Genomic DNA, 27063 nt, shown 5'->3' with positions numbered 1-27063 from the left:
TGTTGTGAGCCTGTTGTCAAAATACTTATTTCAATATAGCACCCACCATACATGCATACTATAGGTATTATTTTTTTTTATTTTTTTTCTTCTCGTTCGATCATCATCTAACCAAACCACCCACCCTCTCCTCCATCCTACATAAAATAACAGTAACAACAAACAAAAAAACAGACACACAACTACTGTTGCCAGATTTGACGATTTATCATCAGTTTGACGATTTTTCACTGTCAAAAATGGCCTGTGACTGACGACTTGACGATTTTATTAACTCAAAATTTGACGGCGATTTTTATTTTTTGTACTTTTTTTATCGTATTATTTTTTTTCTATCTAAATTTTAAAGAAAGTCGAGATTTATTTATATAGGTAATTAATTAGTAAGTAGAATATCCGATGAAAATGTTAATAAAATTAAAAAACATTATGATTTTTAGAGTATTTTCTTTCCTTCCGTTGATCAAATAAATGATTTTTTTTTACGTAATAAACGAACTAACTAATAAAAATTTTGAGAATTTCTCAAAAACTCAAAAAAACACACTTACTTAGTGGGAAGAAGGATGGATAGAGGGGAGTGAGGAGTAGTAGTGTTTTGGACATTTGATTTAAAATAAACAAATAATATAAATAAAAAATAATGCATATATATTCGTACGTAAGCTCTGGATGGAGGAAGATCGTCGTGCGTCGTTGCCATTATCGCTTAAGGGGAATCGGGCCGTCCTTTTTGCTCTGCCTTCGAGAGTATTTTTTACGTTTCGAACCGCATTGTTCAAATGTGTGACGTCGAATAACTAACTAACTATACCGAGTTACGGTTTTTTGAAATGAATGTTGACCATATGCACTCGTGTTAACTTAACCTAAGTTTTAATTTTGATTATGGTAGAGAACAAAAAACACACTTAATTTCCATCAAACATGTATTTATATAGATGGAAAATAACTGTACCGAGTTACTACGGTCTTTTGAAATGCATGTTGACCCATATATGTATTCGTGTTAACTTAAACTAAGTTTTATTTTGATTATGGTGGAGTTTCCTCTACCACCAGTCAGTCGTACTGGACGAAATTTATAAAAATTTCTCATATTAAAATATTACTAATAAAATCGTAAAATAATTTCAGAACCGATATGTATGTAGTAGTTGTAAGTTATTGATTGACATGGTCACCATTTGACGATTATTGGTAGTATTTAGGAGTGTGAATAATAATGGATGATTGGAACCAAAAAACTTGTTTTAATTAATGGATACTATAATAGTACAAATATTATTAATATCGCATTTTAAGTATACATTTTACGAAATCGCCGTTAAATATCGAAATGAACGCTATATATGTTAAAAACGGCAATGTTCCGCAATGGATTGCAATTATTGTAAAGAAACAATTAATTTAAAAGTTAAAATATCGTCTTCCAATGCATCATAATGAACAAACGAGTGATATTATTGAATACCCGATCCAAAACTCCGGGGGTTTAAATAGTCAGATGTTCTTAAATAGGCAAAAAATGCTCCTATAAATAATATTCAGATCAATTAACAAAAATTTCAATTTTTCGGAACAAAAAGTGAATTTTTTCCATGTTATAGTGTACAGAATATTTTATTATAAAATAATTACATTCAAACAGGTAAAATTTTCATGAATTTTGTTAATATCAATCATTAAGCCAAATAAATACAAATTGAAATTATCTGTATACTTACTTACTTTTGTGACGTAAATTTTGCACCTATTTTAACTACACCTTAAATGAGAACTCTAGTAACCAAAATAACCCGGAAAAAAGTAGTGAATAATAATTATCATAATTGTTTTTAATAAATAAATGTGTTACTTTTTTGATTTTTGAAAAAATAATATCCTTTTTTAAATAAAACCAATTGTCTGTATTTCTGTATACTTATTTTTGAGATTAACTACATGTGTCTGTGAACGTATGTATGTATACATACAGTAAAAGAAAATATAAATATTGTTCACTTACTTCAAGAGTGTCTTAACTCTAAATATGGGGTATTATTAGAAATCTATGCTTAAGTCATTATATTTTACTATTTTCGAAGTGAGACATTTTAAAAAACGTTTTAAAGTTTTAAACCCCAGTACATCAACTTTACAAATGTCGATAATATTTCGAAATTATGTTAGAGCACTATTGAAGTAAATGAGCGATACGTGATTTATATATATTCATTATATAAATGTTTTCTTATGTAGACATATAAGTATGCGTAAAGTTCAACTTGTTTGTACATAACAAATAAAATAATATTATAATATACATGTGTATATATATATGTATAAATACATAATAAACCAGTCAAAACATTCAATAACACAGTGTAACAAAAAATTATCTTGAATGAAACTAAAACCATCATTGCGTTTGGAAAATATATGGGCAATTTCGTGTCAAAATCGATGTCTTCCGATTGGGAAGTAAGTAACTTTGGCACTTCTTTTAAGCAAAAAAAAAAAAAAACGACCATTTTGAAAAAATAGCGAAAAATGAAGAGTAAATATTGCAATATATAAAGCCCTCAAAGGAAATTGTATAAGCTTTCATATGAGCAAAAAACAACAAAAAGAGAGTTTTTTTTTTTAAATTAATTAAATAAATTATGTTTTAAACTTTTTTAAACAATGAAGAAATAGCTATCTGAACTCCTTTGGACAATTTTTGCTAGGACCAATAGGTGAAAAGTTACACTCATTTGACCCCTCTAAGTCCGGCAGTTCTTGACCGATAGATCTGCAAAATTTGTGTCTGTCCTACTATCCAATAGTACTAACCTTCATCTGATAAAAGGGGGAGTTTAAAAAAAATAATTATTTAAAAAGAAAAAATTAAAACAAAATTTGGGAAACAATCAAGAAATAGCTATTTGAACTCCTTTGAACAATTTTTTCAAGGACCTATAGGTGACAAGTTACACTCATTTGAATAAAATCCTGTTTGACCAAAATGTCCAACTTTGACCCCCTCTAAGTCCGACAGTTCTTGACTGCTAGAGCTATATCTTTGTATCTGGCCTACTATCCAATAGTACTAACCTTGGTGCAAATTTCAACCAAATCGATTTATTGAGTTGGGTCACTTGACACGAAATTGCCCCTATAAATAATCCATTCAAAATTGGTTTTATAAAACGTTGAAAAATTAAAAATTTTTTTATGAATAAGCCCCGAACATTATTATTTAAATTTACTCTTAAGAAAAAATCGTTCAAACTTCCAAAAAGCTTTACAAAGAAACTTCGATATAAGTTTTTAAATCCCTTTGGAATTCGGAAATCAAAACATGTTTCACAGTTTATGTAATCATTTAGGTAATAAATAAATAAATGATTAATACCTTTCTTATTTTATTTCTTGTTTCTTAGTTACAAGTATTGTTTTATTTTATTACTGACATTTTTGTGTATTTTCTTTTTTTTACTTTAGTGAAGTGCTAAAGTTTTTCCTAACATTTGCTAAATCTTTATTAAAATAAAAGAATTCAAAAGTAAATATTTCATTATTACAAATACCAAGTAAGAGTTCTATATTCGACTGTGCCGAATATTATATACCCCTCACCATAGTGCGTTTAAAAGAAGTCAATACTTTTTTTATTACAGTTTCCCAACTGCAATTTTTTTTTTTTATCTCTGCTCGAAAGCATGTCTGACAGAATTATTGAAGATCCGGATCCCAAATATTATTAGAAATTTGTGAAATCCTTTTGTATAATCCTAAAACACAATCAGAAGTTTTTTAAAGTTCAACTTGTAAAAGCGCGAGCCTGTCTAATATTTTTAAACATTTTGACCACATTTGTCTGTACATTTTTTGTGTTCTTGCTTTCAGTAAATGTTGTCAATCCCCAAGGACTTTTCGTCAAAGTACATATTTTACATGTTTTAATGGTATTGAGGACACTTGTATTGAAGGTGTTGTTGTTATTGTTATTTCTTTAAGAGGGGAGTATAAAATACGCCGCGACATTAATGGTATAAATGACCTAAATAAAAATTACGTACATTTATACTTTCTATAAGTACTCACACTAACTAACACTCAATCACACACATAATAAAATATTAAGATACTTAGAAAACAATAAAGATACCATTCAATTACATTAAGATTGTCTTAACTCAATAAATATAGTTTTGAAGGAAAAAGGGGGTTTGAATCCTAGAAATCTTAAAGTAAAAACAACTGAGTTTAAACATCTGAATTTATTAATCAAAGAAACATACAAACAATAATGTATCAGAGATTTACCAAATTTTGACCTAGTACACTCTAGAAGTAAATGGGAAATATTAAGTAGAACTTTATAAACAGATAACTAACTGTAATGGGTATAACGTATAACAAGAAATAAAAAAAAAATTAAATTCATTTTCAACAATAAAAGCACATTTTTAAATACATTCATGTTTAAAAATGTTACAAATGTTGACAGCAATTTGCCGAAACAACATTGAATTATTTAAGCAAATTATTTTCCTTTAGGCCAACATTTAAAGTCATTTCCGTAAGTTGGCAAAAATAAAAAAAGACAAACAAAAACAAAAGAGAAAAAGAAAAGTAGATTACGAGTATTTATTTTAAAAGTGTCAACACAACAAAAGTTAAACAAGCAACAATTACGGTGCGAAATCCAAACAGAAGCGACCAAAGGAAAGAAAACGCTTAACCGTAACACAAGACAAGACAACGCCATTACTGACACTTTGGTTGATAATAGTATTTACTTATGGTGTCAGTAAATGTACATAATACTTAGTATATAATATATGAAAAAACTAAACTAATATATGAGTATTCACATATGTATGTATGTGTGTATGGTTCAAAGTCGACCGTTATTTACATCATCAGAATGATCCAAAGGGAGATTGTTGTTTTTTTAAACATATTAGTAGCGGATTCTTCTTGCTTTACTGTTAGTAGTCTTCAAAAAGCATTAGTCCGGGGTTCGAACTTTTATCGTCTTTTCCAGATATCTCTAATATTAAAATTCGATAGAGTACGGAGAAATAAAGCAGTCACTTAAAGCGAAAAGGAATTAAAGACATAGTATAATTAAGTTGCGCTCATTCTTATTGATTTGCATCATTCTTATTGAAAACCCCTTTAATATAATCCTAATATACAAAACTATTTAAAGGAGACGGTTGCAATAAATAAAAAACAAGAAATTTTATAAAGCATTAAAAATTTGTTTTGTTTTTTTTTTATTTATTTTGCAAAAGAAAACAAAACAATAAAATTTCAAGGAAATGCTCACATCCATGTTCAAAAATTCTTAGGAAATCGCGTACAGTCAAAGACAAAACAATAAAGCAATAAAACATTTTGTATTTTAAATATTCATTCTTAAGGAAAGTATATTCAAATAAAATTTTATTTCTGTAACAATAAATATGACATAGTATTAACAATAACTCAAGGTAAATGACTTTTAGTTAACGTATAATGGAAAACGTAAAGAAAAATATAAAAATAAAAAATATTTTAAACTTAACTGCATATTTAAAGTAAATTGCCATATCCTAACAACAATAAAACATTTCTAAAAACAAATTTCATTGCAGTTGATTTGAAAACGAACAAAAAAAGAAAACCATTTTGGCTTTTTGGGGAATTGCAATTTAAAGGAATTTTTCAATTAATTCTGAGAAGTATTTTTTATATCAGACGAAAAAAATTGGGGAAGTAGGTTAGGAAATGCTATAATTAGTTAAATTAAAACATTACTATAAGAAAAAATTTAACTAATGATTTTAAAGAATAAATTTTAGAAAATTCTTGTAAGAAAAAAAGGAAAACAAATCACAACACAAACAAACAAAATATCAACAGCCATGTGTGTCAATCATCAACTCATTGTTCTTTTAATGGCGAACACGCATGATACTCCTTTAAATTCCAAATCCAGTCCCACGATAAAATCTATGTCTGTCTTATGGAAATAAACTCTACTCCAACCACTAAAACTACAAGTTCTACAAGTTTGTTTTTTTTAAGCAAGTGACAATTTCTGTTGTTTATTTTATTGATTAGATATTTAAATGCTTTCCTCGTTTTTGTTTTCTTTCATTATTTTTTCCTTTGTTTCCACGACTTCTGTGGCTAGTTAGTTGGCCAGTGAGTCACTCTGTCTGTACGTTGGTCTACCTGTCATTTAGTTTATTATAAATATTTTATAAGGGGTTTCCTATCTTTAATTTAGGTTTCTTATTAACTTACATACATACAAGCATACATACAAATATATTGCATGCGTGTGAGTGAGTAAGTATGTCCGTGTATAATAATTTTATTTAAAATTAATTGACCAATAATATTGTTAAACATAAATGTGTCCTGTTAAAGTTATAACTTTGAATTATAAGTTATTACAATTTTCTTTTTTCTTATGTTTTTTGATTGTCTTGTTTTTCTTAGTTTTTTTGTTCTTGTTTTTGTTGTTGTTATTGTCGTTGACACTGACTGAGTATTGATAATTTCAAGTAACTTAACATGTGCGACGTAATAAAACAAATTTTTACGTCACGTCATTAATTTAATATGTAGATTGTAGAGAGACATTTTTTGTTGTTGTTAGCTCAAAAGTACACATAAATATATTATTTTCAAAAATTTCTTCAAGTCCTTTCCTTGCATTAGAGGGGCACTGGAAAGTATAATTTTGGGACAACTAAAATTGGCAGTTAATGTTCAAAACTACACATTTTTCGTAGAGGACATGAAGTCCTTGCTCTTAGTTCATTGAATTTGACAGCCCAGCCTCACAAGAGCACAGACTACTATATCTAGGTAGAGCTCTTTTCCATGATCTGAACTGTCTCAGAGATATGTCACTAGTAAACATGATCGGTTTTATTAGAGAGGGAAACCATTCTCTCATCATAAGACGATGGTAATTCTAAGGGTATCACAATAAGCTACAAGGCCTCCGAGTGAACTCGCTTACTAGCGAGCAACCCACGTAATCTAACCGTAACCTAGTTCATTGAATTTTGTACAACGTTAAATTTCGGATTCTACGTTTTATTATGGACTAATCCTGAACTAAATGATTGCTATTTAGTGGCATAAATTGACAATAAAAACACATCCAAGATTGGAATTTATTGAAAAATAATGAGATTTATAGGATCGGCTTTAACCCGATTAAATCTAAGATATTGTAACAATTATATACATATGATATTTTCGGAATCGTGATGATCATATTAAATTTTTCTATATGTAGACCTGGGGCCGAATTACCACATACATACGTGATCGAATAATCTATGTAAAACACAAAATTATCTAACAAATAGGAAAGTATAGTCGGACTGGGACGGCAGTATGATATTTTATTTTTTAGTTAAATATTTATATTGAATTTTACTTCAATCGCGACATATTTAGCAATTTATTGATGAAAAACTGCTTTTCTAAAAGTGGCTTTATATGGGGGCTAGGGCCAAATATGGGCTGGTAATCATAAAATTAGGATGAGAGATTTATGTCTATATAAAAGTTATTTATGCAGAATATATAAGTTTGTCATTCCGTTTCTACAATATAATTTTCCGACCCTATGTAGTATATATGTATATTCTGGATCCTTATAGATAGCGGAGTAGATTAAGCCATGTCCTTCTGTCAGTTCGTCTGTTCGTCTATGTGTGTTTTGAAATCAATTTCCTGAAGATCCCAGATATGTTCGGGATCCAAATCTTCAATAATTCTGACAGAAATGCTTTCGAAAAGTTTCGTATTTAAAATCAGCAAAATTCGTCCATACATAACGCAGATATGAGCAAAAATTCAAGACAATCTTTGAAAATTTTATCAAAAAAAGAAAATAAATGTTAGTACATGCTTTGAAAAAAAACCAAAAACAACATTGTATTGGAAGAAAACGTATATTTGAATGTGTGTCAGTGTAGGGAAAAATTAAGTTTTATAAAATTAATCTCTCCAGGTTACTTATTTAGCCCTATCCCCCATATGAAGCATTTTTTGGGAAATCAGTTTTGGAAAAAACAAAAACAAAGTTGCGTTTTTGTCATGAGTAGACATGGGTTTCTAACCAATTAATAAATAGTACGGTTCCTATATAAAATACTTTCAAAAAACATATCCAAACTTGTACAACGGTGCAAAAGTTAAATAAAAAATATGTTTGCTGATGAAATTCACACATATCTTAATAGTTATATATGTCGTTATAAAGGCCTCAGCTTCTGCTAAATCCGTGGAGAAAATTAAAATCGGTACTGACTTATAAGTGCCCAAAGGTACGAAAAATCGGATTTTTACCCGTAACTCAAGATTTTGGAGGTGTTTGGCAAATTTCAAAAACATATTCTTGTTCTACTCGGATCCACCTTTCAGAAAAATAGCATTACTTCCCAGGTATTTATTTTTGTCGCATATTTATTGATCAAAATAACATTCTAATCTGAATCAGAAATATGCACTCCCTAGTTGGTAGGTGGTTACTATGCACTATCTAGACTAATTAATTAACAATTGTGTTTCTTATGAATATCATCAATGATTATATTTGACATATGAGAAATAAAATTAATTGAAAATAATTTGCTTAATTGAATGTTTTCACTGTAATGAAAACAAATAAATTAATTAGTATTGTTTAATAAAAAAAAAATATTTTTAATCAAAGTCGATATTTGTTTTTCAATTAAAGAGTTTTTATTCTAACACATGAGACTTGATAATAATATTCATAGAAATTTCATTTGAAACTGTATTTTTTTTTTTTTTTTGAGATACAACAGAATAATAGAACTTGAATTCACAATAAAATGTAAAAAAGTTTTCATAAATATAAATTTAATGAAATATCGAATTGAATTCATTCAGGTAAACATTTAATTTTGTTATACACATATTTACTAGCCATGTAAAACAAAAATATATAAAAAACAAATCAACAAAATAAATTTAAATCTGAAAAAATAGATTAAATTATATCTCAAATACATACGTACAACACATTAATTTAGTTAGTCATGTTTAAATTAATTTTTACAAAAATAATCTGTTCGAAATATTACTGTAAACAAAACATAAAAACAATTAAAATTTTATATGCATAAAAATACATACATACATAGATAATATACAAATAGACAAAATAAAAAGAAAAATAATTAAAAGTGTAGAATGCCTAGAAAAAGACAAGAAAATCATCCATTGTTTTAATATTCAAATGTGGGCTTTTATTCGAATGTTTGTTTTTAATTAAAATTTAAAATTAAATTAAATGTATTTTAAGAATTTAATTGCTTTACCAAGTCTATACAAAACAATATCAGTTGAGTATATTCAAGATAAAGATACCTGATACGATGTCATAAGAGTTGACATTATTGTGACAAGTTAACCTCATTATAAGAGTAAACGACAAATAACTTGAGAGCAAAAAATACATACATAAGTACTTATGGTTGTATTGGTTTCAAGAGGCTGGCAATGCCAGACATCAAAACACTATGAACAGGAATGGAAATTTAAAATACATAAAATATAATGTTTAATTTAAACTACAATAGATACACTTTCCCTACTTCCAGTACTTAGTTCTTTTAACGTTTTATAGTGATATTTGTAAAGAATCAGATAAAGTAATAACATTAAAAAACTGACTTTAAAGCATCAGCTTACCATGCCTGGATTTATGAACTTCCATAAGTATGCCTGCAAATGATAACCGTCATTTGAGAGTGATACGTTTGAAATAAGAAACTTGTAAACATTTTTACAAGTTTCCATTGAAAAAAAGTTGTTGTTAAACTAAAACTTTAGTATTATGTTCTATTGATATTATGACAAATACATGTATATACAACAAAACATGAGAATTATCTAAAGAAAACAATAATCTATTAAATAAACAAACAAGTGAAGTGAATAAACGTACATACATTGTATATAGTTTATATGTATGTACGAGTAGGCATTCAATTTATTGCTTTTCGGGAGAAAATTTGATGTATGTGACGTATGATTATTATTTTTATAATTAATTCTATATATTTCATACGCCATGATGGTTTTAGTCTTGTTAGGTGTTTAGTTAATTAGACCAGCTCGACTTTCATAAAGTATAAGGCAATGTTGGCAACCGGTTAGAAACGATAACGGCACTTTATCGGTAACGATAGTAAAGCTTAAAAGGTTTTTTTAGATGTAATGATAACTTAACGAAGGCCCATCTAGGTTTAATGCAATCGTTTGGTACAAAATTAGTTCGAACAGATCCGAACCCTGGCTCAAAAATTAAAATGTTTTATTATATTTTAGTGAGCAGGTTTTTTTATTTTATAATCCCGAATTAAATTCTCAATTTTGTTTTCAAATACGCGTAATTTTTATTAAAAATTCTAAAGTAATGGAATCGGGTCTTTTATAATATAATGTAAATGAACTTTTTTTGAAATATCCTCATTTTTGTGAGCCGTTTTAATATCCATAGTTAGGTATTTATAGTCATTATTACTTGGCGTTATTATTTAAATTATATATTTATTTTTTGTATTTATAAATAAATATAAATTATGTTAACTAATTAGCTCTGACATCAGACATTATGTTATTAATACAACACATGCATATGTACGTCCATCTAATACAAAAACCGTAACAACTCAAAAATTTAGATTTCAGATAATTTATTGTTAGATACATTTTTCAATGTTGGGAAATCGAAAAATTAAAATGTTTACTGGGGAATTTTCAAAAAGTTTTAATTTTGTAAATGAAAAATTTTCAATTCCAAATCAGAATAAAATATTGCACCTAATTATTTTAGTTTATTTTAATTTAACACCCAGAAAATTATGCAAATTATAAAACCTTATTTACTTTTAATTTGTTAATGTAAACGACATTTTTAGCAGTAGATAGAGAGACGGTGAAATATAACTGGTTCATCCATGCATATAACAATTAGACAACACCATTAAATTAAATTATTATTTGTAGTTGAAAGCATTGAGTGGTAATTGAATTAATTTAAGTTACAGGGTTGTACAGAATGTTGCCGGGAATAGTGAAGCAATTATATTGGATCGCTTAACGCCGGGAACACAATATTCAATCGGTGTCACTGCAGTATGGCTGGGTAAAAAATATCGCAGTCGTCAAGTTATATTCAGAACATTAGGTAAATAAAATCTGCAAATTAATACACATTTATGCATGTCTCTAACTGCTAAAGGCAAAATTAGTCGAACGTGTAAAGAAAAACGGCAAACAAAACAACGTAACAGCTGATAAAACACTCCATTTTTTATGACGTTCGAATAGTATTGCCTTAATTAATTGTTAATACTGTAAGTTTTATTTGAATTTTTAACTAATACTAAACATATGGCTAGATTTGCCAAAAGCATTTACACAGGATTTAACAAATGCTGGGTCTGGCTCTAATGGTGGCATGAGCTTAGGATCAGCAACAAATTTTAGTGGTCGCTCGAGTGCGAATGGCAGTGAGGATGGTGTCACCTCTACCGCGACAAATTCATTGTCACATGGCACACACAGGGAATTACCAACGGTATGTATATGTAAAGGTTACAATTCTATTTATTTATTTGTTTTATTTTGTTTATTTGTTTATTTATTTATGACTGTGGTGTTATTTAGAGTGCGTGTCGTTTTTATTTTGTATTTTTTAGTATGTTTGTATGTACTAATTGTGTTACAAACAATATTTACACACATGAATGAATATACATTAGGGTGGTTCCAAATATTAAATGACCTTTGACATTATACCAATACATGATATATTTACTTAGCGACAAATACATATAATAATATCAGTAAAACTTCAAAAAAGAACTTTTTTAGTTATAAACATCCGCAAATTTTATTTTGGGGACCAACCTAATGTACACACATTCATATGTGTTTATGTATGTGACATTTTAATAATATTTTCTTCACTGTTTGCTTTTCCCCATATATTTTGTTTTTCCAGATACGTGGTGTCGAAATTGGTATCGTACTGATAGTTTTAATGGTTTGGGCTGGAGCGATAGCTCTATTTTTCAATCGTTGGGGCAAAATACGCATGCTGTTGCCTTATCAACCAGACTACAAGCATGAACAGTTGAAAGTACCCGGTACGGGTGTGTGCAGTGGAGGTGTCTGTAATGGCCAACATTCTCATCAGGTATGAACGAAGTAAAAAAATTATAAAACAAACTAAATAATATTCCAAACACATTTCAAAACTAAACAACTACATCTACACATCAATGCATACGTTTTTACATTCACACATACATAACCATGTAGAAAACATCTACTCAAACACTCACTCATACATATACTTTTAACCTTTTGTGAACTCATTCGGAAACATTGAGCAATCAGCAAAAATAATTGAAATGTCTAGGGGGATTTGACAAAAATACACAAATACACATGCATACAAAAAAAGCATTTCCTTAGAGTTTCATTTTTTGGTTTTTCTTTTAAGCCATGTTACAACAAATAAACTCGAGTTTTCTTTAGATACTCTTGAAGAGAAACAACAACAAATAAAACAAAATGCAAAAGGCGAATTAATACGGTTACTTAATTCAGTTAGTATTTTGGTTTTTGTTGTTTGTTTTTTATTCAAGTCCTTATAATAATTTTTATCACATCATTCAATCACAAAGTTTTCCTTCGGTTTACATTCACTTTCAATTTCAATATTTAATTTGCTAAACCAGCAATAAACAAACAAAATCTCTTTTAACCAAAGAATAACAACAGAATTTAATTTAAACATTAAAATATTTTCGATTCGCCGTTCAAATTCTTAAAAAAAATTTGGTGCTTGATTTTCTGTCTATTTCATTGCTACGGGAAAACTTTTACATTGTCTTTCCCTTCTACTTAATTCTTAGCTCTTTTGCTCTCAATCATAACTTGAAGTCATAATTATTTTTACTTTGCCTTTTGCTAACTCAACTATAAACATCTTGTCACTTAAAATGCTAAAATCCTTAACTAATATTTGAACAATTTAAGGACAAGCGAAAAGTGTATTAAAAACAAAACGAATTTAGGTAGCCTGTTGAACGGATTGTATAGTTTAACAGCATTGGTGATAAGTGAGTGCAGCTTTTCTTTTTATAACCTACACCACTATAGTGGGGAGGGTATTAGGCGATCGTGATGATATTTGTAACGTATAGAAATATTGGTCCTACTTCCACTTTAGAGTAAACCAATCGTCAGAGAATTACTTTCGCAGTTAAGGCGGACATCGCTAGCCTTTAAAAAAAACCTTGCTATCAAGCTACGAAATAATTGGAATCCGTCCATTATTTCACTTAACCTCATGCAACCGAACCATCATAGTATCTCTACAAAAACCGAAACAACAAAGTTTTATGTAAGCCTAAACAATTCTACTGATGATCCTCTTGATCCTATTCCGCATACAAGGTCCCCTTCTGGAAATGGCAATACCTTCCATAATTCACTTATAAACTCTAGGATCGCAAAGAAATTATTACTTTTATGGTTAAAAAATGTCTTCAGCAAATTATTGATGATCGCCCTACCAATTTTTTTTTTCAAAAGGTCAAGTTAGTTTGTTTGAAAGGACGATGAATATATTTAAATACATTTATCAAATCCGAAGAAATACACCCACAGGTCTCTATCGGACCTGATACCAGTGGGAAATGGAATTCACGAACTTAGTCTACTAGACTCAATCACTAACTACTAACCTATTGGAAACCAAAGGTCAAGTAGTTTTGAAAATGTTATTACCTATCATGGGGTTATAGTTTTTTAAATATTTTTATATTTTTGCTTGTCCTGTAATTTATTCGAAATATTGCTTAGGGTTCTTAGCATTTTATGATAACAAACGATATGTAAAGTGATATTCAAGTATAAAAAGATTTTTGCTATATATTTACTAATACTGCTACTGCTTACCTATTTATAAGAAAATTTATTATAAAATACTAGAATTAAGTATTGAACAGACAACTAAAGCAAAACAAATACCTCTTCTCTTGTTTTCTTTTTCTCCCCTTCTTTTCCCTGCTCTTCTTTTTTTACTTCTAGAATTTACATCACGATTTGTTCGTTAAGGTACAAAAACAAAAATAATACATCTTGTTTTATATCAAAAAAAGATACTTTTCTACCACTTAATTCTTTTTTATCTCTCCTTGTTAGTAGTGTTCATTTTTACTAGTCTCTTGAAACAAATTTATGTTGAACAAAATAAGTTTTTCTTTGGCAAAAATTGTTCCATCTTATTGTAAAATCTGAACAAATTTTTGTAGTAATTTTTTTATATAGTATTTATCTTATTTTGCATGAAAGTATGTAGCCCCAAAGAATCATTCATTTTTTTTAGCGTTTTAAAAATTTGCAATTCTATAAGTCAGCAAAATACTCTTTATCCGTGTGCAAATTGTCTACTTTAAAGGCCATTAAGTAAAAGTCAAGCAAAGCAAAAAAATCACAAAATGTTAAAATAATATTGATTTCATATCTTTAGCAAGTAAACTTCTTACAGTTATCTTATTATAGTTTTTATTTAGTTTAACCATAAAAAACAGTCATTTTCACGTCCCTGCTATAATGAAAAGTAAAGCACTCAAATGGTGCAACACATTTCTAAATATTTTCCTCATATAAGCATTTTTTGTTAGGAAAATTCATATTTTATTTAAACTAACGTTCAAATAAAATTGCAATTTGCTTTTTGCAAAGTTTAAAGTTTTCTTAATTCATATTTATTTTATTAAGTTTGAGAACTTTTTAAGAATAGTAATATTTTCTTGTGTTAGTTGTAAACTAGAATTGACCAAAATGTTATTAAATTAATATTTTAAATAATTTAATATTAATGAATACATTTTTATAACATGATAAAATTCGGCTAAAAGGAAATGGTTTTTTAATAAATTTCTTTTGAAAAATTATTTTTGTGAACTTTAATAGTTGTGACCTCTTTATTCTTTCTAAAGGTCATACCTATGTACATAAGTATGTTCATAATATTATAATTTAATTTATAAAACTACCCGGCCTACTAACACATTTAGGGTACCACACTTAATACAACAAAGATTTCATTCAGCAGAAAATTTTCTTTTAGGATGAAACAGCACAGTTTTTCTTTTGTTCTAAATGTTTATGCCCCTTAAATATAAAATAAGCCGTTTTCCATTTTGAAATGGAAATTCATGAATGCCGAAAGAAAACTATGCCTTAAATGTGAAAATAAAACTTTACAGACAAAAACGGCTCAAACTGTTTTTTTACGAATACCAATGCTACACGCTACAATAAGCATATCTGGTGTTTCTGGTTGTAAAGGTAGTTTCTGTCAATTATAAATGTGAAAAATTCAGAAAACTCTTCATAACATTCGTTAAGGGTGAATGAACAAAAATATTAAAGTACAAGATAATTTCTACAGCCACTAAAATAGTTTCAGATCATGATTAATTTATTTTTATGCTTGGACTGTGGTTTTTGTTAAAGAATTTTACTTAATGGTTTTGCACTGCTCTCTTCTTTTTTTTTTTTAATTTGCATATATAATTTAATATACATTTTACTACTACTGCTATTGTACTATCCAGTTACAGTTACAAGAGTAGAGTATGTAGAGTAAAATAACCGCATTTAGTTTTTATTTTCCCAAATATTTACCATGGAGCACTGAGTTAACTTTGTTTAAAATAGTTTCTTGCTTAAATTTAAGTTAAAAATTTATGATTTCGGTATTCCAAAAATACTTTAATTGTATGTATATATTTACTATTAGAAATCAGCCTTCCTATTTTGATTCTCAACTATCGGAAAATTTGTATGACACGAGATCTCAGTTGTTTTTGGCATCAAATTAAAATATGTGAAATTTTTAGGTATTTTTATATCTTATAAAAGGTTTAAAAATAAAAAATACAAAAAGTTGATTTATAAAACCATACTGCTTCTTTGACCAATGCGTTTTTTGTGGGTCGCATTAGAGGCGTATTTGATTTGATTTTTTATCTATTGCATGCAGATAAACTCATATAGATACAAACGTATCAACACATCTTAACGTTTTCGTTAGTAAATTTTGACTAACTAAATTGATAGACTTAGCGTGAATGCTCAAGTGAATGATGCGACACGGTGGTTTTATATACGCAATCTAGTTCATAGTCTAGTCTATAGTCTAGTTTATAGTCTAGTCTATAGTCTATAATCTAGTTTATAGTCTAGTCTATAGTCTATATAGTCTAGTCTATAGTCTAGTCTATAGTCTAGTCTATAGTCTAGTCTATAGTCTAGTCTATAGTCTAGTCTATAGTCTAGTCTATAGTCTAGTCTATAGTCTAGTCTATAGTCTATAGTCTAGTCTATAGTCTAGTCTAGTCTATAGTCTAGTCTATAGTCTAGTCTATAGTCTAGTCTATAGTCTAGTCTATAGTCTAGTCTATAGTCTAGTCTATAGTCTAGTCTATAGTCTAGTCTATAGTCTAGTCTATAGTCTAGTCTATAGTCTAGTCTAGTCTATAGTCTAGTCTATAGTCTAGTCTATAGTCTAGTCTATAGTCTAGTCTATAGTCTAGTCTATAGTCTAGTCTATAGTCTAGTCTATAGCCTAGTCTATAGTCTAGTCTATAGTCTAGTCTATAGTCTAGTCTATAGTCTAGTCTATAGTCTAGTCTAGTCTAGTCTAGTCTAGTCTATAGTCTAGTCTAGTCTATAGTCTAGTCTACAGTCTAGTCTATAGTCTAGTCTATAGTCTAGTCTATAGTCTAGTCTATAGTCTAGTCTATAGTCTAGTCTATAGTCTAGTTTATAGTATATTATATAGTCTAGTATATAGTCTAGTCTATAGTCTAGTTTATAGTCTAGTATACTATATAATCTTATCTCTAATCTAGTCTTATCTATAATCTAGTCAAGTCTTAGGTCTACTTTTTGCGCTAAAATTCAGACCCAGATTTGATTTTTTCTGCTCGCAAATGTATATCTTTTATTTTTCGTTGTATGTACTTAAGCCGTGTATAGCATTATTTCAAAAAGTGTTCTTTGATTAATTTCGTTATAATTTACCAATTTTGAAAAAAGATACTTTGTAGTTTCGTACCACCCAAGTGTTACTGGACATATTACTTTCTTTAATATTTTAAATTTGCTAATTTAACTGCTTAAAAAACAACAACTATTTTTTAAAATTTTTTTTTCGTATTTTTTAAAATTTTTTTTTTATAAATTAAAATAAATCCACTTAAAGCTTTTAATATAGTTTAGCTTATTTTGAACATAGTTTCCAATTGAATGAAATACTTAATATCAGTTTAGAATTGATTTAAAATTATCATTTGTTTTTATTTTATTAAATAGAAATCCACTATCCAATGAAATACTTCCATTTCTCTTGATCAAATTTTGTGTAACCTCCACTAAAAGTGTTATTTTTAAATTTTTCTTTTTGTTTCGTTAAGAAAGATACATTTTGAAAATAAATATTTATAAAGAGTTTAAATTTTACTCTTAATTTCTGCAATCGAGTTGGTGGAGGATATACATATGACAAAATAGAATTATGTATAAATTAAAATTAAAATGAAACAACCAAACATACGTGGGATTGATTTTTTGTAGTGCATTTAGAAGCTTGTTTTTTTTTTGTGTTAATGTCCCAAATACTTTTTGAATTTTTAATAAACTTTCTTTATTATACTACTGTATTTTAATGTAAAAATTTCCTTCATGAGTTGATATTACAACAATTACAAAAAAATTCTTCTATTTTACTCGAATGTTTCTCTTTCTTTCTGTGGATGTTATTACCTCTACACTTGTTTTTGCTCAACTATTACTACTTGATGAAAATAACAAAATTATTAGTGTATACCACGCTGTGAAGGTTGTGGTATATTCGATCGCTGTTTTCAATATCCGAGACGTGAGTTGGAACGTGATTGTGGATGTCAATTTGCACTTTTACACAAGGCCGACGTAGAAAGCTAGCAACCAGCAATTGCCGATGGTGAAGAAGTCTCACCATCGGAAGGATATCGGCGTGTTGAGAGTATCGATAGCCAAGCAATGGCCAATAGTTCGGCTCTGAACACACCTCATCATGAACATGCCAGCAACATGAGTATAAATACTAACCGAGAGGAAGCATTCGTCCTAAGCGACAGAGAAACGGACGAGATACTAAGGGAAGATGAAGATGGAGAACAAAAGGATCTAATACAGCCCGATTATAGACGACAGCCGGCGGGCAAAGTCAAGAGTGAACACAGAATGCGCCAAAATAAATATGCCACACAACGCAGTATACTGAAAAATTCCCAAGACAATACAACCACAACAAACGAAGATCAAGAACTGTTAGAGGCCAAAAAACAAATAATTTTACGCAGACGTAGACTATTCAGTCACTATCGCCAATACCAAGAGTGGAGACGTAGACAATTTAGTTATGATCCCTGCTACTATCGTGCCATACCACCGCCAATAGCACCTTCCATTTGCGGTGGTATAGGTGGTGGCATTAGTGGTCCCATTACTGGCGGCATTGGTGAATATTCCATGCATACAACCAATCCGAATGCATTCCGTCGTCGCCGCCAGTACCGACGACAGTTTTCATGTGCTGAACGTTCGCGCGAAGATTCACGTGATAGTCGTGACTCTTCACATTTACCCAAATGTCATAGCATGGCTGCCAGTGATACGATACGCACTGATTCTACTACATTAAATCATACGAATCCCACGACCGAACGTCACAGTGTAAGTCGCCTTAGCAGCATACTATTTAAGTACTTTCTCTCTATGTAAATCACGCAAAGTCAAATAAAAATCAGTTCATAACGTTTGGTCAATTGTGTGTTGTTTGGTCCCCCAAAATCAATGCATTTTTAAAATGTGTGGATTATTAGCACAATTCATTTGTCGTTTAGACAAACAGCACTTGTCACCTGTTTATAAGCACTGAAAATTGAAAAGAATTTAAAATTGTAAAAAGGCGTTCGTTCGTTCGCTCGTTCCTTCGATCGATCGTTCGTTCACCCATGTTTATATTGAAAATATTCGTTATCGTTTTTGTGTTTGTCTCCTTGTGTAGTTTTTTGTTTGTTTTTTTTTTTTTATCACCCGAAACAAATAGAGCCAAAGTTCAAAATAGAACAATTTAACAAATATTTACTTAAATTTCAGCATTTAATCAAACATTTATCAATTCAAATGTTTTTTTTTTAACTCGTGCAAATATACATAAATACTTGCATAAAACACTTGTTCTTGTATTCTTCCATTGCGTATAAAATTTTGCTTGTTTGGTTTATTCATGCACCCACACACACACTCTAATTTAGAACACAAACTCAAACAACCAACACGCACACACACCCACACTTGCTTTAAATCCACCGACACAGAGCCACCCAGTTGATGCCACCACCTTTACCTACACAAACAAATTGTGATTTGTCTTTTGTAAATGAACAATGAGCAGAATGTTTTTTTTATTTCCTCTATCTTTTTTATTCTTTTCGATTTGATTGCCGTAATTTTCCATTTTTATTTTATCTCTAATAAAAAGTTAATGCCAATTAAACTAATTTTATAGCTTCTTTGAATTTTTAAACAAAAATAAAACTGAAAAAATAAATACTACTAATGCTTTGCACTAATCTTGCACCATTCTAAACTCTTTGTCTTTTTTCTAATACTAATTCTTTTTCTTCTTCTCTTAAATTCCTTTATATTTCAACACCAAATTATCATTTAACCAAGTTCCTATTCACCTTTTTACATCTACTTTAGAAAGTTTTATTAGGACTAATTAGTATGAGCTAGTGAAATACATATGTACATATGTAGTACGTCTGTAATTCACTAATGTAACCAAAGGGTCATCCGATATGTAATCCAACCAACTTCATAGTATACATTATAGCAGTGTTAATAATTATATAATTAAAAGTTGGTTTATTTTCTGTACATTTATTGCTATTTAACTTTACGTATTATAAAGTTATAATTAATATTACTCATACGTTGTCAGATTTTGAGATAATGAAGGAAAATATATTATATGCTTTATGTTTTTAAAGCTATTAAGTTGAAATTGTAAAATAATCTCGAAATCAAATTATGGCCTAATTTTGATTTCAATAAAATGATAATTGCATCCCAGCACATAGTGTTATCTTGTTAAAACGACATTGATCTTGTCCGAATCAATGTCATTCATATCACCAAATAGAAAATGATCTCCCTTAATCCCACTCTAAATGAGCCAATTTTGTTTATTAACAATGACTGATTTTCAAAAAAAAAAAAAAATTTGTATAATTTTGTAGCTCTATTCCAAATGATTTGACATAAATGTCAAAAAGTAATCCCGTTTGATATTAATGGAAATTGCAAAAGTTCTATTAGGATAAAAAATTATTGCAAAATTAGGAAAAAATTCCACAAAATTAATTAAGAAAAAAACTCCAATATTTAAGGAAAATTTATCCGATCTTTCCAAAGTCGGTCTTCAACTAGGCACTAGGTTTTATTATATTTTCCCAGTTTAATCGGTGGGTTTGAGACACTGTAGTGATTATTCGGGCTTATTAACTAGTTAGCTAATAATGGAGCCATCACAGGTGTTTGTTGTTATTTAAGAAATGAGCGAATTTTTTAAATACCCATTTAAATCATTATGAATATTATTGAGCCTTTTAAACTTCTTTTGTTAGTGTTAGTGCAAAAACAATACTTTAATTTTAATTAATTCTCTTATAAACAATTTACACATTTGCTTCTGTGAAAATTATCACTTTTAGGCTTTTATTAATTTATGTTACGCTTAATTTAAAAAAATCATTACACCAAAATAAATGTTCAAAAAAATATAAACTTAAAACTGAATTATTTTTAAGAAAAATCAAAATCAAAAATACATACAATTTACTAATTTGTTCCGTAATGTGTCTTTGTGTATGTCCATAGATTCATTAAAATGTTGTCTCTATTTTTGTCCTTCCATTGTTCTCTTCTTTTTTTTTTCTTTTTTCTCTTACAGTTTGATAGCAGCGAATGCGGAGCACTCGCCTATCAGCCGTTACATTGTAGTCGTGTAAGCAGCATTGTTTTCAATTACATTCGTACATTTTACATTTCTATTATTTTATTTTATTCGATTTCCGTTTCGTTTTCTTTTATGGTTTTTTTGTAATTGTGTTTGTTTGTGTTACAACAGTTACCGTTATAATTGTAATTCAATGTTTGTCATTCATTCCGTTCATTCATTGTTTTTAAGTTGAGTGTTTTGTTGATTTTATTGAATGTCGTCATGGGGGATTTGTTTTTTTCTTTATTTCGTTTTGGAAGGGGAAATGGATTTGGAAATCGTATAATAGAAAATAATATGATGATTTGATTTGAAAATTTCAGCACTTCCACGTCTTTCAAGAGGAACACTCGACATCGATATCGGAACGTATAACCCGTAGTCGCATTAATTCAGCCATTTTTGTGTCATCGGAAGGACGAGGATTTGATTCCATCGAATTTTTGCGACGGCATGGATCACAAAGTGTTTTGTGTCGTAAAGCAAAGAGTGCCGAGAATATAACGGACAATGGCAGAAAGGTATAAACAGCGATGCATATATATAATGTCACTATCAATATAATTTTAATTACAAGTAATTTAACTGAGCATTTTTTTTACAGAAAAGTTTTGCTGAAAACCGCCAATGGCATACGGACGACAGTAATGGCAATGATGCCCAGCATGATAATGGCATTGAAATGCATGATTGCTCAAGAAGTGTGGAGAATCATCCGGTAGCAATTCTTAAGACAAATGTAGAAAAGCTATTGGCAGCTACAAGTGTTTTAAGTCATTCAGCAGCAGTAACCACTTCCAATAAAGTAGTGGGTAGTATATCAATAGAAACTCCTCCATCTCATATCAGGGAGGAGCAACATAATGCCGTGGCAATACCAGTGCCACCAATACCGCCGCCATTGCCCCCACCACTACCACATCCTACATTGAGTTCAGCCAAAACGGTTTCATTAAACTCAGCTTCCCATGATTCTGCCGACACTGTAGAAGAATTGGTTTCAATACCATACGATGTAGCGACGACAATGTCTCCAGCCATCAACTCAATGCCCAAGACATCTAAAGTCCTGGTGCGCCAACGTTCTTCTACCGCTTCGCCGGTTCTATCATCTGCGCACAGTAGTCCTAAAGCATTAAAATTAAAATGCATCACACCTAAACTAAGTAATCTACCGATGGTTTCGGTGTCGGGCCCATCACCATCGCCATCCGATGAAAAACCGCCACCTGGTGAATGCTTGTAACAAATGGTAGCCGAAACATTTATTTAAAATTGAAAAAACATCCCTGCATCAATAACAACTACCAAGTAGATAGCAAATGTTTAAATAGAAATGGAATGGAATCGAATTGACAATTACTTATTGAAAAGAGAAAAAAAGAATTAAAGTACAGGAAGGAAATGCCATGAAATAAAATTTGGTTATCTAACTTCTTGATATGAATTGTAACAATTTTTCAAAATTTTAAGTAAAATTTAACAATTCATATGAAAAGTTGAGATTTTCAATATTTTATCTGTGGTTTAACAAGTTATAAGATAATTTTATATACATTTTATATGAATTTTTACTTTTTTTAAATTCTTGATGTCCATTTGTGTGTAATTAGTCGGTGTTTTTTTTATTTAGTTAAATTATTAAAAAAAAAATAAATATTAAAGTCAGCATTAAAGCTGGTTTGAAATTTTATAGTAATATATTAATTGAAAAATGGGCAATGATTGATATTTTAACGATTTTTTAATTGTATTATATCCGTAACAGATTAACATTTATATTATAAAATATATTTTATTAAACTAATAAATTAAATATTACAATTTTTATGACCCTTTTTCCAAGTTTCTGAATGACTCATTTGACATCAAACAAACTTTTTTTGAGATTACATTCTCACTTTGTTTTTGAAATATTTACTTTAATAATTAAATTTAATTGAATTTATCTAATTTTGAATATAATTTTCAAAATATTCTATTCAAATCAAATATATTTGTAATGCCTTGTTGTAAAGACAGAGCTAGATTCGTTATATCTCGGAAATATGACTATTTCAAAAACTTTATTTATTATCAATGAAATCAAGACCTGATTATTAATTTCTAAAATAAATATATTCTTTATTTTAGTTATTTAGAATTTTTTACAAATTTTCAATTTAAATCCTACAATTTCTGTAAATAGTCTAAAAATCTAAATAATATGTGTTTCTGTTAGAATACGTTCATGAACAATAAACAAATGGTCAATTACTTGTTTAATATTATATACATAAACATATAGATTAAAATTTTTAAATACATAATTATTTTTGTAGCCTTCTGACAAATTTTATAAGTAACAACATATTATAAATAATAAAACTAACAAATAAATGTTCCTTCCAATTTCTATTATCTACAATTTTAAATAAATGTTTCGGTTAATCAAATTTTTGGACGAAACTCTAACTTAAATAAAAACTAAAGTTTCAAATTTGAGAAAAAAAAGCTTTAAGATAAAAAAACTGAAAATCGATTTTAAGCTTTAAAATAAAAACTTTATAAAATTATATGTATAAATGTATACTAAACAGATACATACAACCATAAAAAATAATTTAGTCATAATTAAATTTTTAATACACACACGATTTAATTTAAAAAAAGTAAATTACATCCCAACAGTTCGACAAAGAGTCAATGCATCCGAAAATGTCAGTCATTTTTTCACTAACGTCTAACCACTTAGTTGGCCCCCATTCGTCTTTCGTCACGAATGTATTCTTTATAAACGGGAGTGAAGACTGTCGTCACATTAGTTTGCCCTTTGTAAGCGATAGCGGACACAGTCATCACCTTATAAATTAATATTGAGTGCTTTACGTGACCACCTGCCTTATTGGGCTATTTCATTGTGGTCTTTTTCAACCACTGGGTGATCTTCTGTGACGACTCACCACCGTACGTATATGGAATTTCCGGTCCAGTATACGTGCACTTTGCCCAAGTACTTGAGCTATCTAATCTCTGACCATTGCTGCCCCGTTGCTTAACTTCCGAGATGCAAAAACATCATTTCCGTTTACAAACACGCAGATGGGATGGCCTCTGTTGCGTCGGCAACAGCACTTAGAGACGTAATCGGTAGACCGAAGTACGAATCCATCAAATAAGAAGAGACTTTGTTCTTAGTCACATGGACACACTGTGGTAAATCTGGTATGAACAGAGTTTACTCTGAACATACCTGGACATGGAAGGAAAATTCAATGGTATCACTTGTATAAGATACCGTCCATCCTTCGCCATTCAACCCTGCATACGTCTCATTTATCCCACATACTCATAAGAAAACAACATACGACAGACTCACTCGAGGTAACGGGCGGATGAGTTCCGTATACACCTATATTCATCCTGTATCATATACATTTAACATGTTGTCATCCGGCAACAGCACCGAACTTATCCTGAAATATAGATTTCACTGTGCATCAGTCTTTTAACCGCAAAGAGTGGACACATAAAAAACAAATGGGCAATGTCGTGCATTGAATCCTTTGGACTAGCTTTCTGACTGTCCCAGCAGGGCAGTCGGTTTCTTAAGTGGTATGTTAAATATGTAGTTCGGGATTGTCCAGCCGAACTGTTGGGATAATTAGGGCAAAACCGTATGTATGTAAGTGTAAATGTCGCTAATTTCAGTCAGAGAACGTCATAAAACAATATTTGTTGTTTAGTTATTCTGCTAAATTTTCATTTGGGTAATTTTAACTATTTGCAATATGATAAAATGTCGATATAAATCTAACATTTGCTACCTATCTATCGCATCAGCTTCAAATCTTTATCGTTACAATTTCAAATAAATATTTTGAGCTATGGCGTTCTTATCTCATAATAGAGATATATTTAAAGTTTAAAATAAACATTTTTTAATTGAAATTAAATTTTTACTTGTTCTAATGATAAAAAACTACAAAGAGAAATCAGTTTATAATAGATGTAAGCTATTTGGCGATTTAAGTACTAAACCAGAGTACTTTATCCAAATCAAGAAACAATATAATTCTTGCAAATCTCCACAGAAGACAGAATATGATCGCAAAACCCTATAAAGATTGCGATTTCTTATTTGTTTTTTTTTTTTTTTTTAATACAAACTGTTTTCAAATATTTTTTTGAAATTCCCCCAATTGAAAGAGTTTTTATTTTTGCGGGAAAACTTAACAACCTAAAACTAGAGAAACTAATGTACATAAGCACTATTACATACATACAGTATCTTTCAAAACATTTTAAATTGAATTCGCATTTTACCACATTTAGTCAATTCTGTTAAATAATGACATTTACATTTCAACAAATTCTTAAACAAATTTTAAGATTAACTTTTTTTAATTTGAAATGTTTTGATCCAAATTGTATATATATATAAAATTTAATTAAATCAATACAAATGGGCCAAAATCTTAAAGTAAAAAAGCATATCACACCGAGTTTTAAAGGAAATGGCACAAAGGCAAAATACACTATATAAATATATATATTAAAAAGAAATAATTATAAGAATTATTATAAAAAAGAACAGAATATAATTATATAAAATATTTTAATGTTAAAAGCAAAGAAAGCAGAGACCAACCAAAACTTATGTAAGTAGGAATTAAAGAAATATAAATATATAAAATTTAAAATTAACAGAAAATAAAAATAATGAAAACACAAAAAAGTTAAATAACTTTTCGGTTAGACATTATATTTTTTAATAATGTTTTACATTCATAATTCATGTAGAGATTGTACTAAATACAATTTTATAAATCCTTTTAACAAACTCCCTTATTTGAAGGAACAATGGTGTAAGCTTTACTTAAAAACAAATATATATATACAATATGCATATGTATACAAAAAACTACATTAAAGAGGATCGATTATAAAAGATTTTTATTTCATTGGAAGAAATATATTAAATGTTTTTTCTGAAAATTATTCAATTTGTATAAAAATAATTTCAAAAAGTAAATCTAAAGAAACTTTTAGAATTCTACGACTTCTATTCACATCCAGCAGATTATTTCCAAGCGATTATAAAATTTTTTTGGCAATCTTCCTTATCTTACTAAACATATCCAGCAAAAATAATGAACTTACTCTGACAAAAAGGGAAACGATATATAATTTGCAATGAATTATAAATCTTTAAGAAGTACTTTTATTTCTGGCTGATATGTGTATGTCCTATATAATTTGTATATATATGTATGTATATATAAACCTGATTTAATAAATATATATAAAAAATAACCAATAAAATTATATTTATAATATTATACTTAAATAATCCGTTTCAATAAAGAATTTTAGATAATATATTATTTATTTAAATAAAATTTGTATTATACACCTAAATAAAAATTCTACACTCAATGGAAACCTAAAGTACCAAATCTACTTATACATGCAAACATAATCTATCTATTCCATAACTCCATAAATGTCGAAATAATTTTCATCAATACATTTTAATCTTAAGAGGAATTGTAAAATATAAATTAGGGAATCAAGTATTTCAAAATAGAGAATTTAGATAAATAACCCCCATAAAATTTATTTAGACATTTGAAGCGAATTTATATTTAGTGGAACCTTATAATTTTTTAAATTATAATTTCTTGATTTTGCAAAAACTAAATTTAAACAAATACATAATCAAATATTTTCTACCTACTATAAAAAAAACTTTTCCAGTTACAGAAATATATTTTTTTAGTTTCTTGGTTAAAACTTTGTCTTTGTTTTATATATTTACAATACCTGCTCCATACAAATTTTAAACTATTATTGGTTTTAATTACATATCTCAGAATTCATTTGAATTTGCAAACACTTCATACATATATCCTATATAT

General features: G+C 28.8%; 1 protein-coding gene across 1 annotated transcript; it reads left to right on the top strand.

Moving 5' to 3' along the window:
* Positions 1 to 11063: 11063 nt before the first annotated feature.
* On the top strand, positions 11064 to 27049 carry LOC119615802 (the record flags this gene model as incomplete). The annotated part of the gene is given in 8 exon segments (XM_037971789.1): positions 11064 to 11209; positions 11424 to 11602; positions 12029 to 12223; positions 14128 to 14154; positions 17932 to 18828; positions 21116 to 21169; positions 21487 to 21684; positions 21768 to 27049. Coding segments are annotated over 8 exon segments (2338 nt in total), but the record flags the coding sequence as incomplete, so codon positions are not given.
* Positions 27050 to 27063: the final 14 nt, after the last annotated feature.

Source organism: Lucilia sericata, unplaced genomic scaffold (genome assembly GCF_015586225.1).
Source record: "Lucilia sericata isolate MDLA Ls3-8-SP2 unplaced genomic scaffold, ASM1558622v1 Contig000048F_arrow, whole genome shotgun sequence".
In the NCBI taxonomy this organism is placed as follows: domain Eukaryota; kingdom Metazoa; phylum Arthropoda; class Insecta; order Diptera; family Calliphoridae; genus Lucilia; species Lucilia sericata.
This window is presented reverse-complemented; position numbering and strand designations above follow the sequence as displayed.